This window comes from Heterodontus francisci, chromosome 15, assembly GCF_036365525.1.
Source record: "Heterodontus francisci isolate sHetFra1 chromosome 15, sHetFra1.hap1, whole genome shotgun sequence".
Taxonomy (NCBI): domain Eukaryota; kingdom Metazoa; phylum Chordata; class Chondrichthyes; order Heterodontiformes; family Heterodontidae; genus Heterodontus; species Heterodontus francisci.
Genome location: NC_090385.1, coordinates 26,732,678 through 26,759,968, shown reverse-complemented (window position 1 = coordinate 26,759,968; position 27,291 = coordinate 26,732,678). Strand labels below are relative to the sequence as shown.

Sequence of the window (27,291 nt, the reverse complement as noted above, 5' to 3'; positions counted from 1 at the left end):
CGGTCAGGTAGGTGAGTAGCTTGGAGGTTTGTGCGCTCCCTCCGATGCCTTGACTTCACCTCCACATGCTCCCGCGAAGTCCCTCAAGGTGTACAATGCCTTCTCGAATTATCTTTCTCCATCTAGGATGGTCACGAGCCAGGGACTCCCATGAGTCGAATCACTCCAAGCTCAGTTGTCCAGCTTCAGTATGCGGATGACAAATATTCATACACACGTAAAGACACAAACTCACACACACAAACCACACACAAACACACACATTCACACACACACATACACATGCCATACAAGCACAAACGTTCACACGTGCAAACATGTACACACACATTCACACATACAAATACAGACACACAAATGTAAACATACATGCAAAGACATAAACACACCTACACATACAAACACATCTACATAAATACACACAAAGACATACATACAAAATAAATGTTAGAAATGAGGGTACTTCCAACAATCACAAATTCCTACTTAAATTTAGTTGATTGATTTCTATTGGGTGGAAAGTCCTGTCTTTGATTGTTTTACATCTTCTGATTGCTTTAAGTATGTTCGAAAAAATAGTAACCATCAGTGCCCAAAAAAGGAAAACCTGACATTTTAGTACAACACCAATCCCGTGGTGTGTAGGGGGCTGATTGCCACACACTATTACACACAAGAAAGGTTACGTTGCGCGTAAATGACTTCCAAACTCATTCAATTTTCCCCGATTACGATAGATTAGGATCCAGGGATATGCTGAACACGCTGTGCAGTCATGTCATTTTATTGTTGCCTGGGGCGGAGAGATGAATCTTTGGCTGTTCCTGTGGTTTACAGCAGTGTCCTGCCTTCCAACAACCAGCAGTGATGATACCAACACCGTGCTCACAGTCTGTCAGACGGTACGGTTTTAAACAACCTCTTCTCTGTTTGAATGAAATACATTTTGCTTCACGATGTTAATGACTGCGTTCTACAGTAAGATTAAAGGAATTTATTTTTAGAATTGAGGTACTCAATTAAGACAACATCTATTTTTTCTTTTTATTTAAAATAGTCGTTTTTATATGCTTTTTGAAGAATAAATTGCTTTATCTCCTTTTTCTGGGAAAGTATTCACTGTACCAATTCTGAAAGGAGTATAAAGGTGTACAGAAGGATTGAAGGCTGTTAATTATTGGTACAGATTATCAGAAAATCAGAACCTTTTAGTTTATGTCCTATTCAGTGTTTGGGGATGTCATCCTGTCAGGGTTAAATAAAATGGACTCGTATATTTGATCAATATTTTGGACTCATTTTCTTTTGCTCATTTTGGCTTCGTGCGTCAGGTAGAAATGTCACAGTTTGATCTGTAGCCTCCCTCAGTAGTTAAATGAAGTTAGGGAGAGTCAATCCTGCAAGTGACATGGTTAGTATAAATTGTACAAGGTCAGTTCGATCGAGAGAGCTTGGTGGGTCACCTTTCATTGCACCGATTCTTGAGTTAGTATACGAATATTAATTTACACATGTCTCTATAATTTAAAATTGTTTTCTGCAAAATTGTAACTCCTTAGTTTTACAAAGTAAAATTAAATTTGAAATTCTTAGGTTGAAATCATTCCCACTCTTTTTTAAAGAACGTGATCAGGTTAAAATTTGGTTTGTTTGACTTTTTGTGTCTTCAGAGTCTTCCCTTGAAGCAGTGGAAAGCTTCATATCTGATAGGCTACAATGTGAACACTCCTCCTTCCATGGCTATAAACACCTTTGTACCAGCTGATCGTTTGGTTAATTGTAAACAGCAAGGATGGAGCCAGGGAATTGGCTTGCAGGCTGGCGGTGCTATTTTTAGTCCACCTAGCGGGGACTAAAAGTCAAGCCACTGGTTTCAGCTGGAATGGGGTTTAAACATTGCACCCTCATGATTTAAAGGCAGGAATGCCAGGGTCACTCCAAGTGAACAGGTTCACAGCATTGTTAAAATGGTAGAAAAAGACATCAATGATTTCTACAATTTTTAAAATCTGTTTTCCATATTTGTATTAGTGGACCCCTTAAGTAGCAATAGGGACACATGTATATTTTGTAGTCTATCATTTTAAAATGTCTACATTTATTTTCTGCAGAATTATAACTGTTTTATAAAAAAAATTGTAAAAATCAATAACTTGCACAGTTTGTCAACTCAAGTTGTGAGAGATCCCAGCTTGGGGAAGAAATTCTTCCAACCTGTTCACTCCTCCCCCTTTAAAATATATGGAACCTCAGAACATTTATTCATTGCTAGAAATTTGTGAATATGCTGAATATATCTGCAAGTTTTTTTTTGTTGCAGTGCAAAATAAAAATTGTGGTCTTAATATATTTTAACAAAAAAATTGTGGAAAAGAAATATTTATTGTTTCCAATCTTATTTGGCAGAAAGACCATGTTGTGTCCTGTCAATATCAAAACCTTTCCAAAGTACCTGATCTTCCAAGGCCGGGGATTAAAAAGGTAGATTTATCCCATAATTCTATCAGAACATTGACAGAGAAATCGCTGCTGAATTTCAGCTCACTGCAACACCTGGATGTCTGCTGTAACCAACTGAAAACTATAGCGTCAGGGGCTCTGGCACATCTGACTAGCCTGAGAGTGTTCATTTTGGCAAACAATCTCCTGGGCAGGAACTTTTCATCCAGTGATGGAGCCTTCAGCCATTTAAAGAAACTCCAAGTGCTAGATCTGTCAGAGAATTATTGGGACAGTGACACGGTGGCTGTACATCTGAAGAGTCTGCCTTCACTGGAAAAATTAAATCTGTCTGGCAACCTACTGATGAAGCTGACACCTGATATGTTCTGCGGGATGCTGTTTTTAAAATATATCTTTCTCGAGAAAAACTATATTTCAGAAATAACCGCAGGGGCCTTCGAGTGTTTAGCAAACTTGGTTGAATTGAACTTAGCCATGAATTCACTTTCTTGTATTTCTGATTTTCGTCTTTCTAAGCTCCAAGTGTTGAACCTGAGCAGAAATGGCATTGAATTCTTCAGAACAAATGAGAGTGAGGAAGTTTACCAGCTTCAAGCGCTTGATCTGAGCCACAACAGGCTGTTTCATTTCCCATTTCTCCCAAAAGTACATCAGATAAAACATTTGAATTTGTCTAGCAATTTAATGATCAGTGTAACACCTGATCTATTAAACGACTCAACTGAATGGGACATAAGAAACAGATATGAAGAATTTATGGTGTTCAATATGACATCCAACCATAATGCCCACTCAAATTTATCGGAAGTCATTTTTTTAGATTTAAGCAACAATGTATTGCTGGATATATCACATGGCTTTTTGAATAAATTTAGTTCTCTTCAACACTTGAACCTCAGCGGAAACTGTTTTCAGAATTTTAGTATAGAAGATGGTGATGGACTGAATTTCCTATCTTCTCTAGATCTGAGTGACAATGAACTTAACAATATATCTGTGGGGGCAAATAATGAACAGCTCCGCTCCTTAAGATACTTGTACCTTCAAAATAATTCCATTCAGTTATTACCCTCTAGACTTTTTGAAGCCCTACCCAAAATAGAAAAAGTTGATCTTGCTAATAATAATATAAAGATTTGTAATGTGACAAATAAAACCATGGGATATGATGGACAGATTCACAAAAGCCGTAATAAAAATAGCTGTGTGTCTTTTTCTGGAATCCCTACTCTTAAATACCTCAGCCTCAATGGAAATAACATTACACAGCTAGCACCTTACACATTCTATCAGACTCCCTTGGCATATTTGGATCTTTCAAGAAATAAATACCTTGAAGTCCCAGATAAGGCTCTGATAGGCTTGGAACAATCTTTGCAATACCTTTCTTTAAGGTGGAATTTGATCCAAACCTCCAAAATCACTTTGACATGTTTGAGTCACCTCAGAAGCTTGGATTTGTCATACAATCAGTTAGAATTTTTACCCTATGGTATAGGATGTGCTCCACTGCAAATCCTCGATATTCGGGGCAACAATTTCCATGTTCTTCAAGACTTAGTAATTAGAAATGTGTCTCAAACTCTTAAAACTCTGTACTTGAGTGGAAATTATTTTAACTGTTGCGCATTGACTTGGCTGGATGCACTGAATGGTACTAGTGTTGAAATTCCAGATATAGGTAATGCCCAATGTTTTTACCCAGAGCACAATGATTCTTCAACAGTCAGATTATTAAATGATCACATAGGGGAATGTCATGACAAAAATATCATAAAAATTAGTCCACTTCTATTTATAATATCTACGCTTGCCTTTCTACTGGTTATTGGATCTGTGATAACATTAATAGCTGGAGAGTGCTGTAGATTGTGTTTGAATATTGGAGAGGAGAGTTCTGAGGTAGACACTGCTCCAATTAAAATAAACAGTAAACACCAGCTGGAAGGGCTGTCTCTAAGTGTCATTAAAATAGAAATGTAAAGTGGTGCAATGCATTACTGAATTGCACCATGGAAGAGAAAGACCAAAGCTTAAAATCCGACCGCAGATATTATGCAGATTTGGGCTCCCATTGGAAATTTAACTAACAGTCTGAAACGACTCCAAGTGAAGGTGAGCTATTGAAGGGAAGAGTCCTTGGTTCTGGCCAGTGCAACAGAACCTCACTCAATCGCGACCTGGGATGTTTTGGTAATAAGTAAAGGCTTTATGTCTTTTTGGGTGAAGATAGTTTCAATTATTGGAAGTGCTTGCTCACCAATGGCTCATTGGTTAAATGTACCTTGTGATGTGATACTGAGTCATACATTCTGGGAATGTCCCTGGATTTGATGCATTGTCAGTGCTGAGTTAACCTATTTCAGCTAGGGTAGCAGTAGATGCTACAATCTGTCTCAGCCTCCATGAGCTTGAGATGGGGAACTAAATTGGCTGTGGCTCCTTCTCCTTTCTAGTGACGCGTGCTGTGATGCTGAGATTGGGCTTGGCTGTTCCTCTCCCCTTAATCAAATCACCCACTAATGCTCACTCACCAGGCTCACATAGGAACATGGGAACATAGGACCAGTGGTAGGCCAATTAGCCCCTCAAGCCTGTTCCACCATTGAGTTACATCATGGCTAATCTGTACCATTTACCTGCCTTTGCTCCATATCCCTTGATACCTATAACTAACAATAAAATCTATCAATCTTAGTCTTGAAATTTCCAATTGACCCAACATCCATGCCTTTCCAGATCTCCATTATCCTTTGTGTGTCAAAGTCCTTCCTGATTTCACTCCTAAATGGCCTAGTGTTAATATTAAGATAGATAACAAATGGCTGGTTGAGAAAATTACTGGAGTACTGCCATACTGAAAAAATAAGATGCTGTCTGCTGGAGAAAAGATATAAGTAAACAATTGATGATTGATGGAACAGCATTTAAATACCTATTGTTACTAAAGTCCTGCTCAGGTCAGGAAAAAAAAACCCGGCCCGAACCTGACAGAACCATATCGGACCTAAGCCCGATCCGGCCCGAGTCCCTCCATTTTTTCCCGCACCTGACCTGACCCGAGCCCGACCCGACCACCAGAATGTTCACTTTACCTACCTTCTGACGCTGAATCTGCAGGAAGCTGCAGCATGAGCGCGATGACATCATCGAGACGCTCACTCGTTCACTGCGCAGACTCAGAGTTTCCCTCCTTGACGTCCCGGACTCCCAGCTCAAGTAGGCTTTTCAACTTTTGACACTTACTAAACTCAACTTCCCAGCAGAGCAAAATGTAATACTTACTGTGTGTGTCCAACCTCGACCCAAACCCGACACATGTCGTCGGGTCCCGCCGGGTTTGGGTCGAGTAGCAGGCCATTAATTGTTACTATTTGGATGAATTGTTAACTTGGACTCCTGAAGTTCATTGTTATATTCTCACTAATGATTTCTCAGGATTTTCCATTGCAATTCCTTTGACACAGTCAAGACCTCTGAACAGTTCAACTAAAGCCTTTTTGTGTAACTTATCTATGAAAGCGAAACACTATTCACAGCACTACTAAACTAACGTGTTTGTTCTATATTGAATTTATATTCATGAGATTAAACACATAAAAATATTAATTTCCACAGCTATTCCACTTTGACATGATTAAACATATATAGATAATGGCAAATATTTTTCTAATAAAAATATCTTATCCTGATGTAGTACGCATAAACAAATTGTTTAAGTGAGAGTTGGTTACAAGCATTTCTTAGGTTGTGCTCTGGAAATATATATAACAGAATTCACAAAAATATGTACCAGAATCCATTCAAATAAATTATTGTTACAAACTCTTTCTTTAAAGTTATTGTTTAGGAGATGAAGTTGAATTCATCATATATCAGCTAATGTACTGTTTGATTTTAAAACTGGAAATTCTGTTTTTATTACAGGCTTCCAGCATTTGTAGTTTTTTGTTTTTATTTATACAACTTTATTATATCTATTGAAATACAAGGCAATGTATTCTGTTGAAATCTTTCATAAATGGCACTAAAGACAGCTATGGATATGAATATTTTTATCTTTTGCTTTATTATTTACATAAGTTTCCAAACAGATTAGGCATTAGTTACATGGACTGGGTACGATTAGATATTTGCTGCAATATCTGCAGGGACAGTAGCATATACCAAGATTACTGGACTACTAATCCAGAGATCTGGGCTAATGGTCTGGGGACATGAGTTCAAATCTCACGACAGCAGCTGGGGAAATTTAAATTCAATTTATTAATAAATCTGGAGTAAAAAAAGGTAGATCATGAAATTATCAGATTGTCATAAAAACCCATCTGGTTCACTATTGACATTCAGGAAGCAAATTTACCATTTTGGCCTACATCTGACTCCAGATCCACAACAATGTGATTGACTCTTAACTGCCCTCTGAAATGGCCTCGCAAGCTGCTCAGTTGTATCAAACAGGAAAGGTAAATAAAAATAAAACTGGACAGGCCGCCTGGCATCAACCAGGCACCGGAAACAACAAAGGAACACCCTGCCTAGTCGACTCTGCAAAGTCCTCCTCACTAACATCTGGGGACTTGTGCCAAAATTGGGAGAGCCACAGCCTGACAGTCATACTCACCAAATCATACCTTACGGCCAATATTTCAGACTCCTCCATCATCATCCCTGGGTATGTCCTGTCCCACCGGCAGAGGTGGTGACATATTGGTATACAGTCCAGAGGGAGTGGCCTTGGGAGTCCTCAACATTGACTCTGGACCCCATGAAACCTCATGGTATTAGGTCAAACATGGGCTATGAAACCTCCTGCTGATTATCAACTACTGCCCTCTGTCAGCTGATGAATCAGTACCCTTCCATGTTGAACACCACTTGGAAGAGGCACTGAACTATAGAAAAATTACAGTGCAGAAGTGTCCGTGCCAGCCGAAAAAACTAGCCACCCACTGAGGGTAGCAAGGGCACAGAATGATCCATTACCAAGTGTGGCTCAGTAGCACCACTACAGACCAAGCTGGCTGAATCCTGAAGGACATATCTTCCAGACTGGGCCTGTGGCCGATGGTGAGAGGACCAGCAAGAGAGGAAAAATCTACTTAACCTCGTCCTCCCCAATCTACCTTTCACAGCTTTTGCATCGGTTAATGACAGTATTGGTAGGTGTGGCCACCGCACTGTCCTTGTGGAGAGGCAGTCCTATCTTCTGGGGGTAAAGTGGGAACAGGTTACTGAGTTGGATGATCAGCCATGATCAGAATGAATGGCAGAGCAGGCTCGAAGGGCCGAATGGCCTACTCCTGCTCCTATTTTCTATGTTTCTATGTTTCACACTGAAGACGCCCCATTGTGTTGTGTGGCACTACCACCGTGCTAAATGGGATAGATTCAGAACTGATCTAGCAGCTCTACTGGGAATCCAAGAGGTGCTAGTGACAATCGCCAGGAGCAGCAGCCATGTATTCAACCCACAATCTGTAAGTTCATGGCCTGGCATATCCCTTACTCTACCATCAATCAAAGAGACTAACTATGATTCAATGAGGAGTGTAGGAGAGCATGCCAGGAGCAGCACATGACATACTTAAAAATGGTTGCCAACCTGGGGAAGCTACAACACAGGACCATGTGCATGCTAAACAGTGGAAGCAGCATGGTATAGACACAGCTAAGCCGATCGCACAACAAGCGGATCAGGTCAAAGCTCTGCAGTCCTGCTACATCCCGTTGTAAACAACTAACTGGAGAATATGGCTCCAAAAACATCCCTATCCTCAATAATTCTGAAGCCAAACGCATCAGTGCAAAAGGCAAGGCTGTAGCATTTGCAACCATCTTCAGCCACAAGTGCCAAGTGGATGATCCATCTCGGACTCCTCCTGACATCCTCAGGATCACAGATGCCAGTCTTCAGCCAATTTGATTCACTCAACGTGATATCAAGAAACGGCTGAAGACACGATGCAGCAAAGGCTATGGGCCCTGACAACATCCTGACTGTAGTACAGCTATAACACAAGCATTTACCTGACAATGTGAAAAATTGCCCAGGTATGTTCTGTCCACAAAAAGTAGGACAAATCCAATCCAATCCAGCCAATTAATGTCCCATCAGTTGATTGTCAATCATTGGCAAAATGATGGAAATTGTCATTGACAGTACTATCAAGCTGCATCTACCCACTGATAACGTGCACAGTTGGACTCTGCCAAGGACACTTGCCTCCAGACCTCATTACAGCCTTGGTCCAAACATAGACAAAAGAGCTCAATTCCAGAGATGAGTTGAGAGTAACTGTCCTTGATATCAAGGCAGCATTTGACTGAGTGTGGCATCAAGGAACCTTAACAAAATGGAAGTCAATGAGAATCAGGGAAAAAACTCTCCACTGGTAGGAGTCATACCTAGCAAAAAGGAAGATGGTTGTGGTTGTTGGAGGCCAATCATCTCAGACCCAGGACATCTCTGCAGGAGTTCCTCAGGGTAGTGTCCTAGGCCCAACCATCTTCAGCTGCTTAATCAATGATCTACCCTCCAAAGTGGGGATGTTCGCTGATGATTGCACAGTGTTCAGTACCATTCGCAACTCCTAAAATGCTGAAACAGTCTATACCCACATGCAGTAATACCTGGACAACAGTCAGGCTTGAGCTGATACGTGGCAAGTAACATTCATGCCAGACAATGACCATGTCAAACAAGAGAGAATTTAACCATCTCCCCTTGATGTTCAACAGCATTACCATCGCTGAATCGCCCACTATCAACATCCTGGGCGTTACTATTGACCAGAAACTTATCAAAGGGCACCCAACAACCATGAAACTGTGCCCCAGTCTGGTAACATCTTCAGGAAAAGAGGAACAAAAATAGGTATAAGTGCTGACCTGAATTTAAGAAGGTGACATCAGTTTCTGGCTAATTTCTTAAGAATCTTTCTAACGGATTATTCTGAGTGCCTGTTGAAAAGATAAATTCTTTGTTGCTCTCCAAAGTTGTATTGGAGGGCCATCTGTTGTTTTTATTTAACATTTTGAGTACAGCATTTAAATAATTTGCACACTTAACTTATTAATGGGAAAATATTGTATTACTGTGTTAAACTGAATAAAATATCTGAATGTTGATGTTAAAAGTTGTATTTCAGTTTCTGTTTTACTCACCACATCAGTCCTATTTAATATAATTTAACATAAATGTGTGCATAGAAATGTAAGTATATAATGTGTGTGTATGTATGTATATAATATGTGTATGTATGTATGTAATATATGAATAATATATTTATAATCTATATTTATAAAGACTAAGCACCATTATGTATAACATAAAAACTGAACTGTTGTGCCAAACAGAAGTTTCTAACCACATACTTTGCATTTGTTTGATCAAGTAGATCACATATAAAAATCACAAGTTAATCATGAATCATTAGGCTGCTCCTTAATAAGTTACATTAATGCCAAAGGATCAGGTGGTACACTGATTTTACACCCCACCCAATATTACCTGTTGACTTCAATGGAAAGTAAAATAGACTGGGGTGTAAGTCCAATATTTTTCCCAATCCCATCAGCTTCCCGACTGGCAGGACAGGTTAAAATGACCCCCATTGCGCAGGATGTAGAATTAGCGTTCCACCTGTTCTCTTGGGATTCCCAACTGCTGAGCCAGATTAAAATTCCCCCCAAGAGTGATTATTCTACCAAGTATCGGCGACCACACTCTGGAAGTGGTTCAAGAGTTTACCTACCTAGGCTCAACTATCACCAGTAACCTGTCTCTCGATACAGAATTCAACAAGCGCATGGGAAAGGCTTCCTCTGCTATGTCCAGACTGGCCAAGAGAGTGTGGGAAAATGGCGCACTGACACAGAACACAAAAGTCCAAGTTTATCAAGCCTATGTCCTCAGTACCTTGCTCTACGGCAGCGAGGCCTGGACAACGTACGTCAGCCAAGAGCGACGTCTCAATTCATTCCATCTTCGCTGCCTCCAGAGAATCCTTGGCATCGGGTGGCAGGACCGTATCTCCAACACAGAAGTCCTCGAGGCGGCCAACATCCCCAGCATATACACCCTACTAAGCCAGCGGCGCTTGAGATGGCTTGGCCATGTGAGCCGCATGGAAGATGGCAGGATCCCCAAGGACACATTGTACAGCGAGCTCGTCACTGGTATCAGACCCACCGGCCGTCCTTGTCTCCGCTTTAAAGATGTCTGCAAACGCGACATGAAGTCCTGTGACATTGATCACAAGTCGTGGGAGTCAGTTGCCAGCGATCGCCAGAGCTGGCGGGCAACCATAAAGGTGGGGCTAAAGCGTGGTGAGTCGAAGAGACTTAGCAGTTGGCAGGAAAAAAGACAGAAGCGCAAGGCGAGAGCCAACTGTGTAACGGCCCCGACAACCAATTTTATCTGCAGCACCTGTGGAAGAGTCTGTCACTCTAGAATTGGCCTTTATAGCCACTCCAGGCGCTGCTTCACAAACCCCCATTGTCTCTTGAGACAAGGAGGCCAAAGAAGAAGAAGGTAATAAAAGACATTCAAAAGACAATTAGATGTTACAATTAAAAAGTTATCAGAGGGATAAATTTTGATGGACTGAACATTGTTTTTCATTCCTCACTTTCCCCTGTCCTTATGTATATTGTTCAGCCAAATTGAACATCATTTATGGCCACTAAAAGAATTGGTAGCAGCTAATAGTGACATGATCTTCAGAGACTGGAAGTCAAATGAAAAGAAAAGAAAGACTCGCATTTATAATGGAAATATATAAATGGAATGTGGCACTGGGCCATACAGACCAGATTTAATAACTAGTCTACACTGAGTTAGCTACTGTCACCCTTGTGCAGCTCACATGATCGCATGTATGTCCCATACAATTGTGATACGTTGTATATCACAATATGTACACTCTTCACCCCACCTGAAAGTATATGATCTGCTGGGAGAGGCAAAAACAAAATCAGCTAAAAATTTGGGAGAAGAAAAATCTGGGAAATTCCTCTCCGACCCATTTTGGCGATTGAAACTAATACAGGAGGCCATTCTGGCCCTGATTTCCTTGCCTTTTGTAAAAGATGATGGCTGGGCCAACCAGAAACAGGTCCAGCTCTCGCATGAAGGAATTCAACGAGTCGGCCTCCACTGCACGAGACAGCAGCCTGTTCCAACGGCTAGGAAAGACTGGTAATTCAACCGAGAATGCCAACACATGAGTCTGTTGGGCGTTTCTGTGGATGGGGATGGTTAGCATGTTGGTGGCGCTAAGGGTGGGGACTCCCTTCCCCCAATCCTCCCACCCACCATCACAAAACTGTCACGGCAGGGTGGTCTGCATCCTTTTTGATACTTCTCATTCCACTTACTTATCTGCCTTTAGTCTAATCACACTCTCAGTATCTCATACATCTTTATTTCTTCCATTTTTCTGATTAGGCCTCCTTTCATCTCCTGGACATATTACTTCTGCCCTTTTACTATTTCCTGATCCGCACCTTAGCTCTTTACAGGTCATTTCCCATATGTATGTTCATTGTGTGTATTTTTTTGTGCAATCTTTTTTCATGTCAGCCTTGACTCAGTTGATAGCATTTTCAACTCTTAGTCAGAAAGTTGTGCAGATGCTGTCTTTCGGATGGGACGTTTAAATCAAGGCTGTGTCTTCCCTCGCTGATGGATGTAAAAGGTCCCATTGCTTTATTGTAAGAAGATCAGGAAAGTTCTCACAGGTGCCCTGGCCAACACTTATCCCTCAACCAATAGTCAATGTAAATGATCTGCTCACTTACCTCATTGCTGTTTGTGGGACCTTACATTGCACAAATTGGCCACTGCATTTCCCTACATTACAACATGATTGCACTTCACTTGGCACTTTGGGATGGTTTGAGGTTGTGAATGGTGCCATATAAATGAAAGTTCTTTCTTCCCCTCTATCCCATTTCCCTCGTTCTGTTGCAGTTTAAAATCCTCATCAAATGCATCTGTAATATCATTCAGTTGTGAAGAAAGGTTGAAACCTGAAACATCAACTGACTCCTATTTTCTTGATGGATGCTATCTGACCTGTTGAGCCTATCCAGCATTTTCTGTTTTTGTTACAGGAATCTATCACTCTAACTACACAGTCCATAAGACTCAAGTTTTTGAATAAAACTGTCCCACCAAAACTTAGCTGTTCTCACACAACAGTTTATCAGCAAAAGTTTTTAAAAAAAGAGGGAACCAACAAAACATTTACGATTCCTGTTGTTTTTCAACTGGTGCTGGATGTGAGATGTAGGTACAGTCATTACTTTACAGCTCATTATCACTAGTCCACATGTTGCAATGAGTCAAAAAAATTCCTTTTGGTAATTTTAAACAACAACACTAAGAAATTGTGGTTAATTGTTTCCTCCAACTGGTGTATCTCCAAAGATTATATGACCATATACCACACACAATGATACAGCAAATTCATTATCTTGAAGAGATGACAGTGTTCCAAATCTAGAAAGTAAGGAGAAGTCAGACCCCAGGATGTTTCAACATTGCATAACTTCCAAGAGTGGTTTCAGTGGTTGGCAGTAATGAGTTCTGTCTCCTAGCTCGCCTCTGCACTTTGTAGAACAGGGTATAAAATGTGTCATAGGCTCCCCATGACTTCTGATAGAGTATCTCTCAGTGACTCAGCAGCTAGCAGGCAAGCTGATAAGAGAGGAAAGAGGATGTCTGTTATTTCTGACATTGGACAATTTAACTCATTTGTCACTGGAAGCACAAGAGTGTGTGTGAGCGTGAACTAAGTGCCTAACGGCTTGTTTGTACTGGGAGAAATCATATTTGTTTCAGAACCAATTGATCCAAATTGACGGTGACCTTCATGTGTTTACATATTGCTGTCTAGCAATTAGATCACACTGCGCCCATTTTTCAGGCCATTTTATAGGCATAAAACAGGCATCAAGTGTTGGATTTTCAATCCGGAGTTGAGAAACCTGACAAGGGCTGGATTATTTTTGGGTCCCAATCCCACACTGTATCAGCATCAGTGACGTGATTTTTAAGTGCAAAGGCCCTAATTGGCCCAGAGGTAAGTTCAGCACCCAATTAGCGTCGGGAGCGGCCTGGAGGCAGGACCGTGTCAGGGAGGGCATTTCTAAAAGAGAAATGGCAGCCATGACTGGGCTTGCTGTTGCCAGGTGGAATGGAGCAGCAGGGTGCTCAAAGGGCCAGCGCTGGCCTGGGCAGGCGTCCCCACGCGGTCCCATGCTATTCTGATGCCTCCCTTGAGGCTTTGATGGAGGCTGTCTCAGAGGAAAGATGTGCTCTTTCCTCCCAGCCAGACCAAGAGGGCATGGATGGAGGTGGTTGCAGAGGTCAGCAGTTGGGGAGGCATTAGGAGGATGTGGGTGCACTGCAGAAAGCACTTCAATGATCTGCTAAAGTCTGGAAACCTGATACCCGGGTGACAGGCCTCTAACTGTAGACACCAGCATGCGCATAAGCTGATCAGACTGAGTGCCCATTGTTCTCCTTAACATTGTCAAATCAAGTAGACAGCTGCATCACTGAGATGTCAGCAACCCTCACATAGGGGTGCAATTGAGCAGGGGGCATCACTGAGGAATGCAACATCTCATATGAATGTCAGGCTGGAATGGGTGAGGGAGGGCAACCTTCTCATAATTTTTTCCCTCTTCATCCAGGGACAGCACAGTGGCGCAGTGGTTAGCACCGCAGCCTCACAGCTCCAGCGACCTGGGTTCAATTCTGGGTACTGTCTGTGTGGAGTTTGCAAGTTCTCCCTGTGACTGCGTGGGTTTTCGCCAGGTACTCCGGTTTCCTCCCACAGCCAAAGACTTGCAGGTTGATAGGTAAATTGGCCATTATAAATTGCCCCTAGTATCAGTAGGTGGTAGGGGAATTGTGGGTATGTGGTAGGGAATATGGGATTAATGTAGGATTAATATAAATGGGTGGTTGATGGTCGGCACAGACTCGGTGGGCCGAAGGGCCTGTTTCAGTGCTGTATCTCTAAAAAAAGAGAGTGCATAATTCAAGAGAGATGTCTCAGTCAGGTGATGGTGTGCTACTGCTCCACACACTGACTCCTAAAGAGAAAGCAGCCTTAGAGATGGTGAGGATGTCATCACGTCGAGCCGTGGGCGATAGGAAGATGGAAGATCATCCGAGCAGAATCATTTGAAAGCTCGATCTCTCATTACCACCTTCTTGTGCCCACAGGGTCAGTTGCAGAGGTGGAGCAAGATGTAGCAGCTCAGTCATTGCCAGCCTCCTTGCGGGGAGAGATGTCCCCAAGGCAGCACCGTCACATCATTCCTCCACACCTTCCACCAGCACGACACACTCCCCACAGTTGGGCCTCGGCCTAGTTTCGAACGGGGAGCACTGGGTGAACCGCACCTCACGAGTGAGCAGGAGGAGGAGGGTGAGGCAGAGTCAGCTGTAAGCAGTGCCCCTTGGAGGATAGAGGAAAGTCACAGCCATGTTCTGCTGGGCGGAGATGCTAGGCCTCGAGTGTCACACACAAGGAGGGCCTTTCTGGAGCATCACAGGCAGACGAGGTCCCACATATTGGAGATCCCTGAGGTATTGTTGAGCCATGAACAGACAATGGAGGAGTCCATGCAGTACATGTGCTCCATTACATCTCAAGGTTTTGAACGCATGAGCTCCTCCATGGAGAGCCATATGCAGCATCATTCTAAGTTGATGAAGGAGCAGCGAACTGGAATGCAAGAAAGAGTGACACTCTCTGTAGCATTGACCATCAGTGTCGCTGATGGCGCAGGGATGCATGGAGTGGATGCCAGCTGCGTCACAGCTGGTGGCCTCATCCAGCATTCAAGGGCACTATGAAAGGGCTGAGGCAGTCTAAGAGGCTGATGAGGGGGGCACTGGAGTCATCCTTCACCTTCTCGTCCCTTCTCTGAGAAAGCAGCCACGCAGCAAGGCCCTGTGACAGAGGCTGCCGCTGCAATGACGCAGGCACAGCAGCTTGTGGAGGAACCCCCATGGACAATGAGGATTGAAGCAATAGGTATCTCAGCCATGAGCAGAGACAAGGGAGCAAGCTGCCTCCATCTCATGGCAGCTGCTTAGGAACTTAGTGCACATGTGCACTGAGTGGAAGCCTTTTCTGTTCTGGAATCTGACTGGTTGGCCTGTCTGTACCTTGATGTCTATGTTGGTACAATCAATAACCCCCTGGGCCTGAGGGAATCCATCGATGATGGCAAAACCCAATTTCCTCTCTGCCTGTGCTGGCTCATCTGTCTCAAAATGGGTATAGCCCCCATCCTCTGCAAGACTGTGTCTGTGACCGGCCTGATGGTGTGATGAGCTGCCGACTGCGTGATGCCACCCAGGTCCGCAGCTGATCCCTGAAACGACCAGGCATAAAAATTCAGCGCCACGGTGACCTTTATGGCTGCAGGTAGGAGACTGCCATGGGGGCCGCAAGGCCTCAGGTCATTGTGGACCAGAGCACAAATGTCCGAGACCAATTGCCTGGATAGGTATAGTCTCCTACGGCACTGGCGCTCTGTCATTTGCAGGTAGCTGACTCTTGGGCAGTACACCCAATGTTTTAGTAGCACTGCCTTCCCCTTGCAACCCCTCACTCTGCTCCTTTGGCGTCCTCCTGACCAGGAGGATGCATCTGCTGAAGCTTCTCCTGCTACTCTGTCCTATGTCAGAATTGCCTGCTCCCTTTTCAACACCCACACCTGCCACTCAATGGTTTACCAGGGCTTCCTGTACCCACCTCTGATGCCCATGTGATGCCAGCAGCCTTTCGTCCCTCTCAAGAGTCCAACCTCTCACTGTTCACAAATGCAAGCCTCTCAGCATCAGCGAAGGCAACTCTGTGCCACTGGTTCAGCAGCTGAGTTTAAATCCCCCATTTGTCACAACTGTTGAGCAATACATTCACTAGCACCCATGGTCTCTGCTGTGTTTACAACAGCTGCAGCCTAACATGTCCCAGACCATCTGTTTTCCCTGTGCCTCCCAATTGAAAGTCTCAAACTGCTGTTCCAAAGACTGTTAATGGCTCCACAACGAGCTCAACAATCTGTTAATTGGAGACATCTGGGTTGCCGGCTCCCCGTCTCCCCACCTCCCTTTGAAAATCACATTGTGTTCCAGAGGCATTTTTTCAATGTGCCTTGCACCCGACCTTGCCCTCATGGGCGATTGAAAATCCAAGCCCAAGTGTCTAATGTGACAGGTGACATGCAAACATTCATTTCATGTCAAAAGTGCACCACCAGCCATCATGAATCAAGCTTCTGCATTGGTGTCTAAAACACACTCAGTAGCTTTTAAAAGGCTCATTATTATATAAGAGTCCTATATTTGTACTAACCTTTCATGAAATTGGTCTGCCCCAGAACCTGACTAGCTACATGACAAATGTGATAAAATTGCTGAGCAGGTCATAGTGCTAACAAGCAGCAAGAACCCTATAGAAGCGCCGAGATGAGGAGAAATTTTTTCCTTCAGAGGGTCGTGAGTCTTCGGAATTCTCTTCCTCAAAAGGCATGGAAGCAGAGTCTTTGAATATTTTTAAGGTAGAGATAGATAGATTCTTGATAAACAAGGGGGTGGAAGGTTATCGGGGGTAGGTGGAAATGTGCAGTAATCAGTTCAGCCATGAACTTATTGAATGGCAGAGCAGGCTTGAAGGGCCGAATGGCCTACACCTGCTCCTAATTCGTATATTCGTATACTCCCACACCATACACTCTTAGGCTGCTGGTTAAATTCTGAGTTATTTTTGTGTTTTTGCATTCAACTACTGAATTCTGACTTCTAGTAACTTTGTGCTGGTGCCTGATTGCTTTTGTATGCTTTGAAAACAAGTTTATTGCAGAAATGGGTAGCCTGCCTTTGGGGCTAGAGAACAAATGGGGGCAACAAAGAAGTTGGAAAAGAGCAGACACCACTTACAGAAGAGCAGGTAAGCACCTGAGCCACCAATCTCCTGGGAGCAGTTCCCCTACAGAAGAGCAGGTAAGCACTGTGCAGGGGGCCTGAGCCACCAATCTCCTGGGGGCAGTTCCCCTACCTTAAATTCACTGAGGAGCAATGTGATTAGTCTGGCACACCTTCTCTCATGCAGTGCCACTGAAGGCATGACATACAGAGGTTGCAGTGCTTCTAAGGAAGCATCAAAGAGTCAGGTATTTACAGATATGTCCCATCTTCCTTTGGTGATTGAAGCCTCCACCTGCAATAATTGTCTTCCAAAGCATTTCGTATTGACTGATCTGTCTGTAGATGCTGGGATGTGTGTACCAATGGGTTGGTTACATAGCACCTCCCATTCAGTTGAAGCTTCTGGCATCCCTTTGTTGGTCTTTCAAAATCCCAATTAGCAAAAGGTCTTTGGTGCTCATCATGATGCTGTGGACAAAAGATAATAATCTACTACAACTGGCACAAAAGTTTAGGAAAGCCTCAGTGCCAATAGGAAAATATAAATGAAAAAAACTGTTCAAAATGTTAACAATACACTTATCTTAACAATCGTCTGTCCTTTCCATGACTTTCCGTTTACTTCTAACTAGCAACCTGAGTTGCCCATTCCTCATGAGTGTGATTTAGATCTGGCATTCTACACACTACAGTTGCAAGAAATGATGTGCAGCGCAGATACTGTCACTAAGGAATATGTAAATAAAGTGCCCAGCTGTTTGAGGTGGGTGATTCCATTTTTAAAAATTAGTTTGTGGAATGTGGGCATCGCTGGCTAGGCCAGCATTTATTGTCCATCTCTAATTTCCCATGAGAAGGTGGTGGTGAGCTGCCTTCTTGAACTGCTGCAGTCCTTGGGGTGTAGGTACACCAACAATGCTGTTGGTAGGGAGTTGCAGGATTTTGACCCAGCGACAGTGAAGGAATGACGATATAGTTCCAAGTCAGGATGGTATGTGGCTTGGAGCGGAACTTGCAGGTGGTGGTGTTCCCATGTATCTGCTGCCCTTGTCCTTCTAGGTGGTAGAGGGCGCGGGTTTGGAAGGAGCCTTGGTGAGTTGCTGCAATGCATCTTGTATGTGGTACACACTGCTGCCACTGTGCGTCGGTGCTGGAGGTAATGAATGTTGAATGAGGTGTAAATCAAGCGGGCTGCTTTGTCCTGGATGGTGTTGAACTTATTGAGTGTTGTTGGAGCTGCACCCATCCGGGTAAGTGGAGAGTATTCCATCACACACGTGACCTGTGCCTTGTAGATGGTGGACAGGCATTGAGGTGAGTTACTCGCAGGTGAGTTACTCGCCGCAGAATTCCCCATCTCTGACCTGCTCTTGTAACCATAGCATTTATGTGGCTGGTCCAGTTCAGTTTGGCGGTCAATGGTAACCCCCAGGATGTTGATAGCGGGGGCTCAGCAATGATAATGCCTTTGAACGTCAAGGGGAGATGGTCAAATTTTCTCTTGTTTGAGATGGTCATTGCCTGGTACTTGTGTGGTGCAAATGTTACTAACCACTTATTAGCCCAAGCCTGAATGTTGTCCAGGTCTTGTTGGACACGGGCTGCTTCAGTATCTGAGGAGTCGCGAATGGTGCTGAACATTGTGCAATCATCATTGTCTCTGCTCTCATCCCTCAGAAGCTGCAACAGGGCTGTGTGTTGTCAGGTATTCTGTCGTGGAGTGACCCCATAGGCTATTGTAATCACCCAAAATTCAAACACATATAGGTTTAGGCCGTTTGGCCCTTGGCGCCTGCTCCACTATTTTGTTAGCCATGCCAGCTCTGTTTTTCTAATTCCAGTTCCTCACCTGTTCTTACTTCCCAAGTCAGTACCCATTTCCCTTTTAAATACCTCAATTGTTTCTGTATCCATGGCCTTCTGGGACACACTTTTGTGTGAAGAGTTTTTTTTGGATTTGCTTTTAGCTGGCTTATTTAAATTTTAAGATTAGGTTCCCTCATTCTGTATTCTGCAACTAAATTGAAGAGTTGCTCCCTATCTAGACATGTTAGTTCCCTTCAGTATTTTAAATACCTCAATCAGATTTCCCTTTAACTGGGGTAATATTAGTGCAGCCAATACTGATTACTTGCAGTTGCATATTTCAGCTGGCATATCCTCATGCTTAGTCTCCTCCACCAATGGTTGCAGCTGGGCCTCTTTGACAACTTATTCCATGGTAAGCACGTATGATCTTTGAAACCTCGGTGGGGTTATATTGCAAAGCAATTTCTGATCTGTCCAAATATCTGTTATAACATGCTGGTGGCATGTTCCACGATGATTATGATGGCTGCATGTGTTCCATTACATCACTGTTTACTTCTTGTTTGTAGCTAACTCATTAAGGAAGGCTAAAGTGGCATTTGGTGACCCAGGAGAAAACCAACCAAGCTTCCCCTCCTTCAAATAACACTCACACAGTACATTTCACAGAATTCTGTGTAATCACAACAGCATTTCCTTGCTTTTATATTCTATTCTTCTGATGATGAAGCTCAACATGTCTTTAGCCTTTTTAAAATTTCTGCTCCTCTGTTCTTACTTTTAATGACTTAACGTACCTCAATCTGTTAATTCCTTTGGCTACACTAGTGCTTCTCATCATACACATGTACATTTTCCATGGAAATCGCAGGATAATGGTTAGGAAAGGGATTATGATAATTTGCCTTCCTTGCTCTAGGGATAGAGAGTTCAATTGTAATACTTCCACCAGCACTCTGACTGAGATCAAATAACTCAGCACAGAACTATCATTGAATCTGGAACCTTTCTAGTTTGTTATGGTCACAACCACTGTCCACTGTGCATAACATTGCTTTTGTTCAAAAGAAATTGAGTGAGTGGGAAAGTTGTGAAGCTTGGAAATGTCACTGAGGGAAAAACAGCTGAGGGAGGGGAAATTTACTGGGTTCCTGTTTCTAAAGAATGGTCTCATCTGTGGTAAGTAACTTTGCTTCAACCTTTTATTGTGGTGTTGACCATGTCTTTACTCATTTGCTCATGCTCTATTTATGTTGCATGCTTTTCACAGCAATCAATTGGTAGACTAGAGTGAGTTTATATCCGATAATTATGGATTTGATACCCTGGTAGTCCACAGATGTATATCTAACCTGTGACAGTTTGAAAGAATAACATTTTAAATATTGCTGAAAATAGAGACATGTTGTCGCAGCTTTTCGTCTTGCACTCATCAGGACAATCCACAAGAATACCAATGTAAGGGAAAACAACAACTTATACTATATGAGAAAACGAGTGCTGGTTGGCAAGTGAACTCTCATTTGTAGAAGTGTTGCAATGGAGAATGCACTGATTTATGGTGACTGACAGTTAACTGCCAAACTTTGTTTGAAATTTAAACTAGACAGCTTGACTCTGAATGGTCAAGGCATTGCCCTGAATAATGAACCAGCGAAAGGCTGTTACTTATTTTGTTTAGCTGAAACAGGCGCAATGTGTGTACATGTTCTTTCTAACAGCCAAGAGCAGGGCCCTGTGTATTAATATATGTAGCTTCCAGTACGTGCAAAGGCACCTGACTATGAGCCCTACTGACAACCTTAAATTAGTTGTCAGCGTAATTCTTAGCACACTGAGGATTATTTAACAAATGCTGTCTGATGGCAGAATCACATCTAATGTTAGACACTGTGTTTTGAGTTTTGCAAGCACGGGCTGGTTGGGTACGGCCTGTACCTTGCCCGTTGCAAACAGCGGAAGGGACATGTTGTTTGATATGATCCGCCAGTCTTTGGGACGTATGGCCTATATACCTAGCATCACACAGGCATTGAAATTCATATATCACATTACTCATTTGTGTGATAGGCAGGATGTCTTTTTAGCTTGATGGCAGCATCCTGTTAGTGGCGAACACCACACATGTTGCTGCTGCATAGTAGCAGAGTGAAACAGCTAGCTTCACCTGTGGCTCAAATTTTTGGGATACAATACCTTTTCAGGGTGATTTGAGGTAAACTGAGGGCTGAAAATGACTGCCTTGGGCCCGTTCATAAAATTGTGCGATATACAGTGAGAAATGATCCGATCAGGGTAGCCATTGCCACGCAGGATGCCTTTGATTTGCCCTATTTCAGCATCAAGCTTGCACGGTGAGCAAATGGCTCGGGGCCTATTTACAAGGTTGCTGGTAAGGCCAATCTTGTAGCGTGTGGAACTGTAAGAATCCCAACGCGTGTATTGACCAGTGAAGGTAGGTTTGTGGTAGACCGTGGTAGAGAACCCCTTTGCAGATTTCTCAGCTAGTACGTCAAGGAAAGGGAGCTCATTTGACTGCTCCATTTCAAAGGTGAATTTGCGCGCAGGATGGAGCCCATTAAGACGTGTAAGGAAATGATTACATGTAGCTGCGGATTCAAATATAGCAAATGTATCATCTACATATCGGAAATATGCAAGAGGTAGGAGGTTAGGTGTCATTCCCTCAAAGACAAGTTTCTCACGGAACCCAACAAAGATGTTTGTGACAGCTGGGCCTAGAGGAGATTTCATGGCTACACCATCTATTTGGGCATACGTGGTGTCATTAAAACTGAACTCAACTGCGCGAGTTGCCGAGTTCATTAGTTCAATGAATACTGATTCATGCAATGGTGGCGGATCTAGATTGCCATGATATGGTGCTGCAGGTCAAATATCTATGGCTTCCTTAAGTGGTACATTGATGACATTGATCACAAGTCGTGGGAGTCAGTTGCCAGTGAGCGCCAGAGCTGGCGGACAGCCATAAAGGCGGGGCTAAAGAGTGGCGAGTCGAAGAGACTTAGGAGTTGGCAGGAAAAAAGACAGCAGCGCAAGGGGAGAGCCAACTGTGTAACAGCCCTGACAACCAATTTTATCTGTAGCACCTGTGGAAGAGTCAGTCACTCTAGAATTGGCCTTTATAGCCACTCCAGGTGCTGCTTCACAAACCACTGACCACCTCCAGGCACTTACCCATTGTATCTCGAGACAAGGAGGCCAAAGAAAGAAAGAAAGACATTGGTGAATAGGCTAGCAATGTCAAATGAGCTCATGGACACAGCATGGCTATCGATGTGCAAGTCCTGTATGGTCTTCGCAAATGTGAAGGAATCCTTCACCGTGTATGTGGATAACTGGCTCAAAACTGGTTGTAACACCAGTAATTTTCAGCAATACTCAAGCTCTGTACTACCAAACGCCTATTTAATAACATCTTAGCTCTTTGTGTGCCTTGTGGGAGAAAGAATACAAGTTGTTCAGTGCTTTAGTGGGTATACTGCTTTAACATCTAAAACATTCCAGGCTGTTATACAAAAAAGGTCCAGTCACTGAGCAGGAGTTTGGGAGCAGGTTTAGGGAAAAACACCATAGAATTTGGGAGGCTTTTGAAAGTGGGTAGGTAAACAGTGAGGAGGCAGGCTGCAGAAAGGAAGTTCCAGATAAATGAAAGCTCTGCCATCAATGGTAGAGTGGAAGAAGGGGAGATACATAAAAGATCAAAGTCAGAAAAACAAAGGGTGCAAGCTGGATGAAGCTGCATTGATAGAGTGGAGCAAGGTTACAAAGGAATTAGGAATTTTCAAATGACTGCACTGAGAGATGGTGGAGGATGATAAGGGTAGGGGTGACAGCAGAGTGGTACTTAGTGTTGGACAGGCTGCAGGTGGCAGAGTTCTGAATGAATTGGTGTTTGTGTAGGGTGAAGCTTGAGAGCTAAGAGAAAACAAGCTGAGAGGTTATGAGGGCATGGTGGTTGTGGGAAAAGGTAAGGGAAATATTGTGGAGGTATAAGTAGCAGTCTTAATGTTTGACCAGTTTGACCAGGTTCAAAGCTCGGCTTTCAGTCAAGCAGTATATTAAAGTTGCGCACATCAGGGTTCAGTCTCACCAGAGACCCAGGAAAGGCATATGGCTGAATTTTCCATCAGGGTGCATGCCGGCACAACCTTCTGGAAGGCAGCCTCCTAATTGGCTGCCTTCACGTTTGCTGTCCTATAAAGGACGGTCGGTGGGTTCCCGAGGCAGAAGGCTCAATCAGAAGGCCTTCATCACAGGATGGGCGACTGGGAGAGGTGGGTGCTGCTGAGGCAGAAAGGCAATCACGAGGGGGCCTCTTGATTACCTTCTACAAATTTGAGCATGGGGATGCCCACAGCTGATGGGGCCATCGGAGTGGAGGGGGTTACCTCCAAGGATTGGCTTGGCCGTGACTGCGGCCTTTCATCCTGGCGGCTCTTTCATTGAGGCATGGAGCCTCTGCCTCTGGTTCCTCCGGCATGACGCTGGGAAGCTGCCTCCAAGGAGCTTCTGGGCTCCACAGCTGGGGGCCACTCCAACAATGGGAAACTGCCATCGCCTTCAGAAAATGGCCCCAAAGTGGGGCCTTAATTGTCCTAATTGGCTGCCCCGCCTCCGTAGAGCGGGCTGCCAACTTTGTTCCCCGGGGAAATTCCCCCAGAGGCAGGAAGGTGTTGGGGACCCATCCTAACACGGTTTCCCCCTTTTTTCCCAGCCCCCCTCGCACCTCCCATGTCTCGACAGGGCCAGGGAAATTCAGTCGATGGAGTCAGAAATTAAAGTGTGAAGTTCCTGGTGCAGCCAAAATCGATTACTTCAGTTTTGTCCAAATTGATCTGGAAGAAGTTCAACTCATCCATGATTTAATGTCAGACAGGTAGCATAGAAAAAGTCATGATGTTGATGGTGGTAGTTAGTATAGAAAGCTAGGTACCATCAGTATACACATGGAATCAAATCATGCTGCCATAGGTTGCTGAGTAACCTCAGTAATTTTGCCAAACAGTGATGGGTCTGTCTTAATGCCATAGCATTCTGTACAGCAGGATTCCAAACTGTGGTGCACATAGCCACGGGGGTACATGAGACATCTCGGGGTGGGGGTGGTGGTGGGGGATGGGGAGGTACGCGGTAGAAATTGTCTGATGGTGGATCCTCTTACATGCCCCATCCGCTCGTGCTTTCTCTTGCACGCTCCCTTGTTTGTTTTCTCCCATTTCACTAACTTGTTGCAATTTGCACTAAATTAGGAGCTGCAGACACTCAGTCACTGGCATTGATGGCACGTGGGCAGTTAAATAAAAGAGTCTTTGAGGTTTGTTGGCACCATTTGATCGGGTTTTAACTTTCTGGTAAGTTGAGCTGCTGCTTGTTTTGTAAGATAGTTTAAAATTAAAAGAGGACTTGCAGTTAAGAATGTTACTGAGATCACCAACAGCCAGATATTACAGGAGGTGGTGGAGACAAATTGCAAATATGCTAGAATAATCCATGGGTTATTCAGCTTTAAAAAAAAGCTTTGCTTGTTGTTACCCAAGATTTTCTTCTCCTTTGCCGAGCCCTTTCCCCCATCATTCAAGGTGCTAGTTTTGACTTCTACACTAGAGTTTTGGGAGGAATTTAAATTATTTTATGTTTCGAAAACAGTCATTTTATTGAGAAAATTTAAACTTATTTTCACCAACTTTGCAGACTGACTGATCCAGTCTCTTCATAAAATTGGTGATTTTTATTAAGTGTATACCAATCCCAATTTAAATCTGAAACACATAACCTGACTAAGAAACAGTGTCATTAAAATGAGAAATATTTTAATCTAAAATGTTAATTTGAGGAAATAAGATATTCAATGTAATTGGGTAAGCAATCCTATTTTTAGATGTGGTTAAGCACAATAGGATGCATTGAAACTAATGCATCTTGTGGAAGAGGAATGTTCACTTAAAAAGTGTAGTTTGCAGGTGCAGTGGTTACAAGACCAAATGACACCCAGTGCTGAGAATTGCATTTACTAAAGCCAGCATAGAATAAGTTTGCTTCAGGGAAATATAGCCCTCCATATTCTTCAACTTTTCATTCTTAACAAGGCTGTCAAGGTTTTGATACCATTTACTCCAAATAACCTGCATGAAAGTGGATTTTCACTTTCCTGTTTCTGGGAAATGTTAAATAGGAAGGAATGATCAAAATTAAAGTTGTGTCTTAATTGTTAATGGTAGATTTACATTGAACTGACAGGTCTTTCATCCTAAATTTAGGTGAAAATGGCAGGAGAGTTATGTTCTATACCCAGTGGAATGGGAACAGCTGTGTCCGCTACCCTTTCACAATTTTTTCTGCAGTTTCCTTGCTGTAGACTTGTCCTGGACATCTCAACTGATGGCAGATTCAAGATTGAGTTCCACCCAATGTTCCCTTTAAAATTCCTTTGTTATGCCAGGCCAGTTTTTTCAATGCGCAGTCCCTTTAAATTTTTTGCAAGCAAAGCAGCCGCGCATGCACGGTATTTAAATGGAACGAGACCTACACAGTACCTTCCAGGCTGCTGCATGGCCATGCATGCACGTAACTTAATGGGAATGTTGGTTCCAACAGATGCAGTTGTCTGAGTTTTGGGTCCAAATGTGGGTAGAGTTCTGCCAACTGTCAGACAAGATTGTCAAGTTTTTAATACCATTTGCTACAACTCAACCATGTGAAAGTGGATTATCATCACTCACTGGATTGAAATCAAAGTATTGTCAGTGCCTTTGTGCAGAAAACAACTTACAAATCAGACTATCACCCACCATGCCAAACATTTGACACATATACTTAATCAAACAACCTCATCTGTCGCATTAATGGCGAGCAGTACCATTAAGGCATTGTTTAAGCACATATGCATGTCATGATTTGTATATTTTGTACAATGTTTGGGCATTAAAAGGGGTAAATAATAAACCTGTATACTGGTAGGGGTAGGTGAGCAGCTGGTAGCACCAGAAGGGGAGACGCAATGAGTAAATGTTGGGAACCTCTGCTGCAGGGGATACATTCAAACTCCCCAAACTTTCCATAAATAAGTGTTCCCTGATAATCTGGGTGGGGTGGGGTGGGGTGGGTGGGATTGGGGGGTGGAGAGTATATGGAAATTCTTTGCTAATCTACAGAAGTCCTTTCCGATGATATTAGTTTTCACTTCTCTGAATCACAGATCTTTTATATGCATCCAAATGGCTCTTTCTGTGTATTATACGCCTACATGCACTTTCAACCTACTAAATTCTATTTCACACTTCTCATCCATTGTGAACTTAGTTCTATATCTATGATTTCTAATACTTTGGTAACCATTTAGGAAATTACCACAGGAAAAAAACCCCTCTTTGTTGAAGAAAGTAATTGCAATTAAATTCCTGCTTCAAAGAAAATAAAGTATTCTATGATAAATTCCATAGGAAGTTCCCTGCATACAAAATACAGGCATAAAATTTCCCATGTTTATCATTGAAAAGGATTCATGCGTTCAGTTGCAGCAAAGACGTATAGCAAAACTATAGCACCCTCTTTCCTTACCTTGAAAAAACTCTGTCCTTTCTCTGTCCAATGATAAAATACATGCTTAAAACCCAATAAAAATCTAATCGTTGCCAACGCACAAGACTTGTTCCTCAATTCCTTCAAAACATCAACCCTGTTAAGATCAATTGAAAAGAAAACTATTTAATTGAGGAAATCTTATCAACGAGCTATACATCTGCAAAGGTAACGGTAAAAGAAACACATTTGAGCCCTTTTCTGTGTTTTTGCACGTGTACTGAATTAGAGTCCTGGATTATACAAATATTAATGGCACACTGATTTGGGATCATTCATATGCAGTCCTGATTTCTATACTTTACCAATTTACTTAGTGTCTTCTGTTTTTAGGATATGTTTAGAACCATACTCTGGAGGTAGAGGTGTTTGTAATGGGATAGCAAGGTTAAGTGGGTACAGTGTCCAGAGTTCCAATTGTGAGTCAGACACTCCAACTGGCCTCAACTGGATTT

General features: G+C 43.0%; 1 protein-coding gene across 1 annotated transcript; it reads left to right on the top strand.

The window, feature by feature from the left end:
* The first annotated feature begins 778 nt into the window (after positions 1-778).
* On the top strand, positions 779-6,688 carry LOC137377856 (transforming growth factor beta activator LRRC32-like). The gene is made up of 2 exons (XM_068047927.1): positions 779-902; positions 2,407-6,688. Exons 1-2 carry the CDS (start codon positions 807-809, stop codon positions 4,444-4,446), a joined length of 2,136 nt encoding a protein of 711 aa, XP_067904028.1. The 5' UTR covers positions 779-806; the 3' UTR covers positions 4,447-6,688.
* Positions 6,689-27,291: the final 20,603 nt, after the last annotated feature.

Coding starts and splice junctions, on each gene's coding strand:
- LOC137377856 (XM_068047927.1), top strand. CDS start 807: ATGAATCTTTGGCTGTTCCTGTGGTTTACAGCAGTGTCCTGCCTTCCA. Junction 903..2,406: donor TGCTCACAGTCTGTCAGACG/GTACGGTTTTAA, acceptor CTTATTTGGCAG/AAAGACCATGTTGTGTCCTG.